The 10,029-nt window shown below is 35.3% G+C and overlaps 3 protein-coding genes across 4 annotated transcripts; 1 reads left to right on the top strand and 2 right to left on the bottom strand.

Moving 5' to 3' along the window:
- Nucleotides 1-13: 13 nt before the first annotated feature.
- LOC105702260 (NADH dehydrogenase [ubiquinone] 1 alpha subcomplex subunit 10, mitochondrial) lies at nt 14-2,574 on the top strand. Its single transcript, XM_012429685.2, has 4 exons — nt 14-237; nt 803-1,462; nt 1,778-2,170; nt 2,271-2,574. The coding sequence occupies exons 1-4, from the start codon at nt 172-174 to the stop codon at nt 2,337-2,339; spliced, it is 1,188 nt and encodes a 395-aa protein (XP_012285108.1). The 5' UTR covers nt 14-171; the 3' UTR covers nt 2,340-2,574.
- A 490-nt stretch (nt 2,575-3,064) lies between these two features.
- On the bottom strand, nt 3,065-4,444 carry LOC111673939. The gene is made up of 4 exons (XM_023432244.1): nt 4,030-4,444; nt 3,757-3,909; nt 3,359-3,426; nt 3,065-3,134 (listed from the first exon to the last, which is right to left on the bottom strand). The coding sequence occupies exons 1-4, from the start codon at nt 4,183-4,185 to the stop codon at nt 3,065-3,067; spliced, it is 447 nt and encodes a 148-aa protein (XP_023288012.1). The 5' UTR covers nt 4,186-4,444.
- Nucleotides 4,445-5,326: 882 nt separating this feature from the next.
- Nucleotides 5,327-9,114, bottom strand: LOC105702254 (chromosome-associated kinesin KIF4). Of its 2 annotated transcripts, none has more exons than XM_023432246.1 (9): nt 8,999-9,114; nt 8,832-8,910; nt 8,278-8,503; nt 7,754-8,189; nt 7,413-7,678; nt 6,740-7,174; nt 6,261-6,648; nt 5,788-6,154; nt 5,327-5,461 (listed from the first exon to the last, which is right to left on the bottom strand). In XM_023432246.1, the coding sequence occupies exons 3-9, from the start codon at nt 8,501-8,503 to the stop codon at nt 5,453-5,455; spliced, it is 2,127 nt and encodes a 708-aa protein (XP_023288014.1). In that variant the 5' UTR covers nt 8,832-8,910; nt 8,999-9,114; the 3' UTR covers nt 5,327-5,452. The 2 variants fall into 2 exon arrangements, with proteins under 2 accessions (XP_023288014.1, XP_023288015.1); XM_023432247.1 differs by having other exon boundaries at nt 8,994-9,113.
- Between the last annotated feature and the right edge of the window lie 915 nt (nt 9,115-10,029).

Raw genomic sequence — 10,029 nt, 5'->3', positions numbered from 1 at the left:
CTCCGGTTAACTCGAGTTGTGGAACCGGGCCTTAATTTTTCAATGGTGTTCGATAGGGTTGGCTCAGCTGACTGTGAAATGTATCTGTTAAAGGACCAACGATTATAAAAATGATTTTTTAAACCATCTTCTGTCGTGCTTCTTAAAAATTGTGAGCACTTCATTATAAAAATGGCATTATCAATCGGTGCTCGGATAAAACCACTGTATGTTGGAGCTCTTGCGGGGTTATGTAAGGTTAGTATCCGGTTGCCCTTTTACGTCTAAATTACCGCATAGTTTTATCAAAATCTTAATTAAGTAAATTATGCAATTCTTAATTATACTTGTAAAATAATTTGAAAATACATTCACGGAATTAACTACAAATTTCTCCTTTCGTGATCAACCAGATTTTGCTTTGAATTACCAACTAATTTCCGTTGTTAATTGCGATTCAGAAGTAATTGATTTACATTTATTAGAGAACATTCCTCCATCTATTAAAACCTGATTAAGAAAGAAACTGATATGATAAGTTGATAATGTCGCTTAAAAATTACAAGTTTATTAAAAGATCGTATGGATCTATTGCGTTCTCTATCCCTTACTAACTTATTCACGGAAAAACATCTGATTTAGTTATACTGATATTAGTAATAAAATTGATTTTCTTTTATTTTGTTCTAACTGATACAGCAGTAATGAGAAATAATTATGTGCAATTTTAAATATATTAGTACAGGCAAATAGAGTAAAATGAATTTTGACTGAATTTTTAAGTCTTGATGTATGAATTATTAACAAAACAATAATTTCACAGGTTAATGTCAGTGGTGCAAATGTTAAAAAGATACAGGTAGCCTTAATTACTTGCAAAACGGCGCGTGTGAATAGGCCACCTCGACCACCACCATTTCCTTATAAGGAAAAGAAATTTAATAGATATTATCAAGTTAGTGACAAGACATTGGCAAGATTCGATGATAATTCAAAAATTGTGGTTGTTGAAGGCTCAATTGCTGCTGGAAAGGATAAACTTGCTAGATATTTAGCCGAGCAACTGGAAATGCACTATTTTCCACCTCCACGTTGGGCAAATATTCTAATAAATGAACAAGGTTTCGATCGTAGGTCACTGGATCACTTGTTTACTAATACACCTGTGTTACAAACATGTGATGAAGAGAGATTTTGTAGAGATCCTCATCATGTAAACTCAAATCTTTACCAACATATGTACTATGTCATGAGATTTAGTCAATATATAGATGCGTTAACACATCTATTCTCAACTGGTCAAGGTGTTGTACTTCAACGCACCCCTTGGTCGGATTACGTTTTCATGGAAGCCATGCATAAGGCAGGATATGTCTCGAATGGTTCATTGTTATACTATAATGAGGTCGTGGACAATAGTCTTTTCCACCTCATGCTTCCACATTTGATTATATATTTGGATGTGCCAGCAGAAACTATAAAGGTAAAAATCTTTAGAGTATAAATGTATGTCTGTTCAATCTATGCTTCACTTATGTTTATATCACTAGATATAGCCATCAGCGTTTACTCTGTTTTTAATCGATTAGTTTTTATACCGTAGTACTGTCATAAATTAAATATTTGATTTACTTCTATGTCATGAATAAATGTTTTGTTTACCTTTGTATTAAATTAAAATATAGATATATTATTATTATATTAACGGTGATATCTGCATTTAAGAAAAGTATACTATAGTATGTAGTACATTTAAAAAACATAAAGAATGGTAGTAAGTGACATGTAATGATTACAGAAAAATATTATGAAACGTGGTATTCCATATGAGGTAGAGGGAAAAGCACTTACAATGGAATTTCTTACCAACATTGAAGAAAAATATAAACATGAGTACTTACCAAAAATGGCAAAATCAAGTAATGTTTTATTATACGATTGGAGTAACGAGGGTGATTTAGAAGTGGTGATTGAAGATATTGAAAGGTTGAGTTTCGAGGTTACGGATAGAAAAGATACAAGATTTAAGGACTGGGATCTTAATCATCCACACGAATGGCGTGAGCTGAGGATTCTTTATAGTCAAGCCAAGTACTTTCTAATGCAAACCTGTCTATCTTTCCGGTTCGATGTGCCAGAAATGCTGCTCGAGGGCACTTTGCAAGAAAAATATCATGTGGCTACAAATCAGGTAAATAGAGAATTTGCAATAATATTTATTTATCAAGTATGTTAGAACAGAATTGATTACTCTCTGGTAATTTTTACAAAACCTTTGTTTTCTTTTCTAGATATCGAAGCTTAAATATACAAAAGGCTATAATCCTGAACTGGGTGACAACGTGTTATTTAAACTGTAGTAATATTATCCCATTAAAAACTAGTGAAATTAGTGAACTTTCAGAATCCCACAGGTACACGCTATTCCCAATAAGATATCTCATCCCTAGAAAATTAAGTACATGCTCTGTAGTGGACACGTTCATCTATTGCAAATTGGGTTATCTTGAATGTGAAGAAAATTCGTTGATCATTATAAGCAATTTTTAATAATGTATGTTTTATTAAAAAATATATTTCATTTCGATATTTACAGATTTGTCCTTAATTTTGAAATACGGTTCTACCAAAACGTAAGATATTTACATTACTCTTTTCAATCATTATTTCGCCCAAGCATAGGTCCAAAACGTAATTTTATCCAATTGCGATAAAAAGAAACCTAAGAATTTCACCATAATCTGCAACTAGACCTCTAAAGTTACTATACTGTATCTTCCATTTACGACATAATTACAATTACATCTGAAATAATAAGTGGAAGGGTACAACAATGGTCTCACGGTAAAATATTTACACATTAAAAAGTACGTCATCGAATAAAATGAAATATTTGATTGAACAGTATTTGTTTTGTCGGAAAGTACTATTACAGTTTTATGGTTAATGTACAGTATCACCGAAAAACTAAATTTAATAACTCAACATTTTCAATTGCTTATTCTCCTTATAATGATTATTGTAACATAAAGGAATGCAAATGTTTGAGTCAATTTATAAAATTCCTTCTGCGATGAGTCCAGTTTTAAATTGATTCTAACGTCGTTGTTACATCTAAAAAGGTTTGTTTCTCTTCATCCGGCTTTTTTGACTTCCTATAAAATTAGAAAGAAAGATGAAACACAATTTTAAATCAGGCCGCAAAGAATAGTGACGTTTCAGCAAGAATGTTTCTTCTTATAAGTGTGTTTCATATTATATACTACCACAATCAAGTTACTCTAAAAAGTAATCACATTACAATTTACTATTTAGGTGTATAGTGAAACCGCAAATTTTTGTAAATAAATTTACTAAATGCCACACAATTTACAATTACCTTGATCTCTTCGTTGCTTTCACGGGCGTCGGGTCAGTAGAAAAGTCAGTGAATAATGTTAACCTCGTCTGCAATTTAACACATATCGCATTAATGACATTATATTCAACATTTAAGTTGTACAGTAAATGAAGTGAGTTATCTTACGTTTTCTTTGTCTACATTTTGACAAGTTTCTGGATTACAATTGCAATTACTGCAAGCTTTCTGATTTTTTCTACAAGTACATAGTCGAGTGGTACACTTTGTTTTACAAGCGCATTTTATATCTCCGTCTGAGGACCTTTTTGTCGCCACGCGTTCGTCATCAGATTTTGCTGCGGTACTCTTCAGTAAAAACAAAAATAATTGCAACGTAAAATTTATGACAATTCATGCACATTTCACTCAAGACTTACCCAAAGTGTTCGAATCCTCTTATAAAGAGGAGTTTTTTTCCAGTCTGGGTCTTTAGTAACATCGTCATCCACTATACTATCGTCAGTAACATTGGACACATCATAGAGTGGTTTACTATCAACGTCGTTAAGTTTTGATTTCCATTTTTTTACCTGCAGATTATCGTAAAATTTCTGTTCAATAACTACTTATTTTCTTAAATCATTTATGAAAACTAATTATGTTTATAAATACACGTATTGAAAAAAAAAGAAAGTAGTAGAATTCCTCACCGTAACAGATTTTTGTTTCCGTGGCTTGTGATCAGTATCATTTATTTCATCGTCTGATTCTTCCTGAGACGCTTGTTCTTGTAACTCACGGAATAGTTCCTGTCTATACTTTGTGCGACTTTCTTTCTCTCGCAATTCATATTCTCGAATTTTCATTTGAAGCTTATCACACTTATCCTGTAACGATAAGGAATACGATAAGGAATTTATGATAAATTAAACGCAAAAGAAGACGACTGAAAAAAAGAGACTATGTTGAACTTTATTGCACAAAAATGTATGTGCTCTGTTGGGTCTTGTGATCGAAAGTATTTGAACCAAATATCTATATTGAGTCCAGAAAACACTTTAAACCGGTATGGCATTTTGTTACATCATAATGCAAATATTTAAAAATTACTGATAGTACGCATTTTTTCAAAGAATGTATCTCTTCTTGTTTCAATGTGACTCAAATATAGAATATTACTTCTATCCGACAATCGAACGAAATTTCAATGTAAATACTCACCATGAGTAGATCATATTTATGCTTTTCCGCGTCCCGTTTTTTTCGATCTTCTGCAGAAAAATCAAAGAGGATATTCAAAGCTTCCTTTAAATCTAGAGATTGCACAGCGTGCCACCTGGTTCGTGCCCTGTTTTCTGTAATAGGATGGAAAATGTTACATTGACAGGGTTCGGACAAACACTTCAGGAACAACTACAAGGTTGAGACCACACAAGCGTTTAAATGACGTCTACCCCCATGGAAGCGAATTGTACTAGTTTTAATAAAAGGTAACGTTAAACTCAATCCAAGCGATTTCAGTTTTCTAATCATGTTTTTGCAGCAATTGCAGCACGAATATTTAATTTCTTAATTTCCGGAAAATATTTTTATAAGTTACACAGCCGACCGGTACGGTAACTCTGCCATGGTGTAACAATACACGAAAAACGTGTAACCCTAGTCAACACCGAGACCAGGCAGCTATGCCTCACACCCGCTACTTGCACTTGCATTACGTCTATGTAACACTGGGGTAAGAAAGCGTAGCCCGGTTGAAAATGCTACAAACTTTCAGTCTCTTCTTAACAATGGATCAAAGATGTTACTATGCCTTTATTGTATTGTTCTTGCATACCTTGATCCGCTTCCAATATCTTTTGTTGGAAATCCGCAATTTGTGCATTACGCAAGTCAATAAATTGTTCAAGCTCAGCAATCTTCTGCTTCGTTGCAGGACTGTCATCTAAATCGCTTGACTTTAGCGTCTGAAGTTCATTGGTTTGTACAGCTCGGTCCTGCATAAGTCGTTCTAGGGTGCACTTTGCATCAACGGTACTAAGCAGAATCTTCAATTCCTGCGTAACCCATGCATGAGCGTTTTCTTTGCTGCCACTTGTCTTTTCCCTCCTTTGATGCGCTTTTTTTTGCATCTCAAGCCTCCTGTCCAAGGTGCACAAGTTATTGCTTTTAAGTGCAAACTTGATATTAAACCGTTACAATGAATATACGATAAAGATTTGATTTAAGAAAAGACCAATACTCATACATCGCACGAATTTTTCGTATTTATAGTAAATTTTCTCGTTTTCTATGTATCGTTAATGTAGATAATGTAGACCTATGTAGGTCGTACCATTTTCTTATTAAATGTTCTTCGAAACATTCGATTCAACAAATTTTAAAAGGAATCTCTTTATGGAAAACCCTTTATACGGCTAAATATTGTATTCTGTAAATACAGGATTACCCATAAATATGAAATATACCTTTAATCTCTTATTTATCGACGTGGCTTCTTCTATTTTTCGCTTCATGACATTTTGCTGCTTGTTATACAGGGATTCGAGACGAGCCATTTGGTTCTGTCGTTTCCTGTCCTGATCCTTCAATTTAGAGAGTTCACGTTCACGTTCTTGTCTCCATTTACCGAACCTCTCAGCTTCGGATCGCATTTGTCGCACCAGTTTGACACGAATTTGTTTTAAAGACTGAATCTCAGTAGTTAGATTTTTTATTTGCTGATCGGACTTTTCTTTCATTTTGATTGCTTTGTTTTGTTCCACACATTTTCGCGTTAATTCCGTTATTTTCTTCTCTAGTTCTTGTACCTTCTTTCGGCGTGTCTCTGCAATTCTAGAAAATCATGGGTAATGTTAAAATAAAAATATATCTGTGTCACTTCTATTACTTAAGTACAATAAAGTGATGTAAAAAAAAAAAAAATATTAGAAACACTAACTTTGAGCTTGCGTTATTCGCTTTAACACTTTGTAAAGCTTGAAGAAGCTCTTCCTTCTCAGCCTGTAGGGATTTTATCTCTTGTTCCATCTCTTGAAGTTCTTTCGTATAATCTGCCAGATGGGACGAGTTTTTCAGAAGTTTCGATATCAGATCTTCCTTTAACGCCAGTTCTCTATTGATATTTTGCACCTCGTTGTTTCTTTCAGCTTGCTGCAACGTATGCTCTTCTTGTTTTTCGTCAAGATCCGTGCTTTTATCGAATTCGTCCTCCGATCCAGATGTATGGGGTTTTTCTTCAACAATTCCACTGCTTGAACTTCCCGCACTTCCACAAATATCGTGGCAACGAAGTTCTTCAGCATTCTTCGCGTCGTCTTTCTGAAGATCTATGGTTAAACATTCTTTCGATTATAATTGTTCTTGGCAAACTTGTGTTAAAACTGCATCGAATTATACATTCATTTTCTATATACATACCAAGCAGTTTCATCCGTATAGTTTCAATTTTGTTACATAGGTCTGTGCAGATGGCACATACATTTAAGCTCGAAAGATCTTCAAACTCGTGTAGAACAGCAGTCAACTGCGCTTTGTTTCTTTCCCGCGCTTGTTCGGCAAGTTCAGCCTGTTCATGCATGTGGACAACTTCCAGCAGATTTTCGTTCAACTTGCTTGCGAGGTCACGGACTCTCTTTTGCAGCAGTCGATTTTTCTCCTGAAGTTCGTTATGCTCGGGAGGACATGAGCCCCCATGTCCTGTGTCCAGCAATGCTACTCTTAATTCCTGAATTGTTTTGTGTAATCGGTTGATTTCAGCAATTCCTGGATCTTGATTAACGATTGGCTTGTTCTTAATTCGTCGGGCACGATCGGCATACCTCAAGGTACTTATGGTCTCGTCAAGATTGTAATCTAGAAAATTAGTTGCTATTAGTATTCATATGTAATATTAAGTAAAAACTTGTCCACATATTAACACGTATCCATCAGCATGTTTTCTCCCCAGCATTAATTCGGTCATCTTTCGTTACATGTTCATGAATTGTTTTACTTAATTTCGAATGAAATTACTAATTTGTCATGCGGTCGAATACGTTAAAATAGAGAATAATGCTGTTTAAAATTAATTCAGCTACTTAAAGATACCTACCTGCTGGACTTACGCACGCTATCATAAGCGTCATTGAATTTCCTCCAAGAGAATCTTGGAGGAGCCTCGTGAGTTTACTATCACGGTATCCAATGTAAGAGTGACTTCCACCTTCACCCAATTGGGATATTACGTTTCCCAGAGCTAGGAGACCCTTATTTATATTAACGCCCTCTTTGAATCTTTCTCCTGTGGCCTGCGTCTTTTTACTGCGTTCCGATCCTGCTAGGTCGACAAGGTGAAATTTCGCAGTTGTCGCAGTATTGCTGCAATATACATAAAATTTACAATTTAGAAAAAAGAAAACATTAATCCTTTATCGGTTACTTAATTATGCTTACGGATCATCTCTTTTCTGCTGGTAAATTGTGATGGTAAAAATTGCATGACTACGACTGCTACACGCATTCATTGCCGTTGCTCCAGTCGCTCGACCCAAAGAACCTTGTGTTAAGCATTGCAGAGTTTCTTCAGCATTTGTAACATTGACTTCCGTTAACCCTGCAACCTTAACACCCTTTGAATCTTCTCTAATGTCCACTATACATTGATTGCGTTGCTTTTTTGATAACAGGTCGTATAATTGTTCTTGGTACAGTTCCATGAAGGAAACGGTTACATTAAAAATCCAGTCTTGCTTCAAATTAATTATAGCAAAAATATCTTGCACAGCTCTGGGAATAACCCCTGGCTGTTCCCCATGGGCATAATTCGTGCCCATTGAGTGTGTTTTCCCACTTCCGGTTTGTCCATAAGCCAGAATTGTTACGTTATATCCTATAAATAATGAATGTAATATTTTATGCAAGTTTTTTATATCTGTATACTTAATATCTATGGAAAAATTTGGCAAGAAAATGCATACCTTGGAAAACATTTTTCACCATATCTTGAATAGCAGTCTTATAAAAAGAATCCTGTTCAATCTCTGGCGCAAATACATAGTTGAACGTGAAGGCTTTTTCAGTCCCTCTTACTTGAATCTGTGATTCTCCAGGAATTACCGTGAGACACGTTTGGCATCCTTTCTCAATTTCTGTCCGAACCAGTGGTCGGATGCGGACAGCCACACGAACTGTATCTTCGCTCATCTATAACAGTTTTAATTGATACACACATTTATTAATAATAACACATCGTTTGTAGGTAACGTTACATTTGTCTTTGAGGGGGAAAGCCTTGCACGTAACCATAAATGAATGTCTATAACACTAGTTCAATTTTGTATCACACTCATTATTCAATAAACGTCGAAATCAAACTCTTTTCCTTTCTTAAGCAATGCTGTCACTAAGTTCAGGTCATTGTTAATTAAATTAAATCTGTAACCATTTTTCAAGGAAGTCAAATCTAATCTGTTATATCGTCGTGAATAATTGGAGAAATGTAATTTACATTAAAAAATTAATATTGTCTCACTTGAATTTTTCGAGTCTCGTGGAAGCAGCGATGAAGAGGCGCTCAGCGTCTCAGACGAGCTCTTCGGTCCTTACCACCGCTAAGAATATTAGAAATATATGAATGAGTATATGAATGATTATGAATGACATATGAATTACTTTATCGGCATTTAAAACCTACTTTACCTGACTAATCCGTTTTTGACCTCCTGCGCCGATTTGCAACCTTTGCTAACTTCTTTTCGGTATATCCGTTAAGTTCGAATCAGAACCTGCTCATCTCTGTTCAAATTAAATAGAACGTTTGTGTGAAGTTGCATACGATATCTCGTTTACCTCCACGGTCGAAACTGTAGGCAGTGTTGCCAATTCCAATTTACTATATATTTCAGTGGTATTTAACCAGGTCTGTGTAGTGTGAACGGGCCATAACAATTTGGAGGGTCCCAATTGGACACTGGCCCTGTGGACCAGTGTGGCCAACATTAAGCCCGTGAATTATAGTACACTGGCATTCATCAATGGTTTCCTCGCGGACCCACTGTCCTCGCCAGCCGCGCGACGTACTAGTGGCGGGAGCAGCGCGGAATTTGAATCATCCGAGGCAGAATGGATATCCTAAAGGTATAAAATGTAAATATATAAGAGACATGATATCATGATTCCGCTTCTATGTCCGAAAGTGGATGCATTGTAAATTTCCTATGGCATTTCACTGTATAAATATGAATAAACTATTTTTTTTTACACTAATATAATATTCTAACTTCGTTTCAGTGGATGGAACAATTGAATCGCTAAGAAACTTCTTAACTTTTAATAAAACATTTTTTTAATATATTTTTTAAGAAATTCTGTGAATAATCATTTAACAAAAACTACTTTAAGTGGGTCAGAGACACTTCACAATAATATTTAAATAATTACCATTAATTGTTTTTGTTCATAAACATTTTTTTTCTTTACGAAATCCATTCTACCCCTTGGGCGATTGAAATTCCGCGTTGCTCGGCGATAAGATGTCGTCAAAAATTAAGAAAATGGCGGGGGGCGCGAGGGACGTATTGCATACTACGTTCGAAATTTATATCAACATGGTGCAGTAAATCTCAATCGACGGTATTCAGAGATCTTAACGAGGTGCAAGGGAGGCTTCGTAGGTGACGAGGTGGGATGTACGCGCAGTTTCCGAATCGACACGAAGACAATGAGGTTAG

This window comes from Orussus abietinus, unplaced genomic scaffold, assembly GCF_000612105.2.
Source record: "Orussus abietinus isolate OABI.00-Male unplaced genomic scaffold, Oabi_2.0 scaffold265, whole genome shotgun sequence".
NCBI classification, from domain to species: Eukaryota; Metazoa; Arthropoda; class Insecta; order Hymenoptera; family Orussidae; genus Orussus; species Orussus abietinus.
The sequence above is the reverse complement of the archived record's forward strand: the minus strand, read 5'-3'. Positions and strand labels throughout refer to the sequence as shown.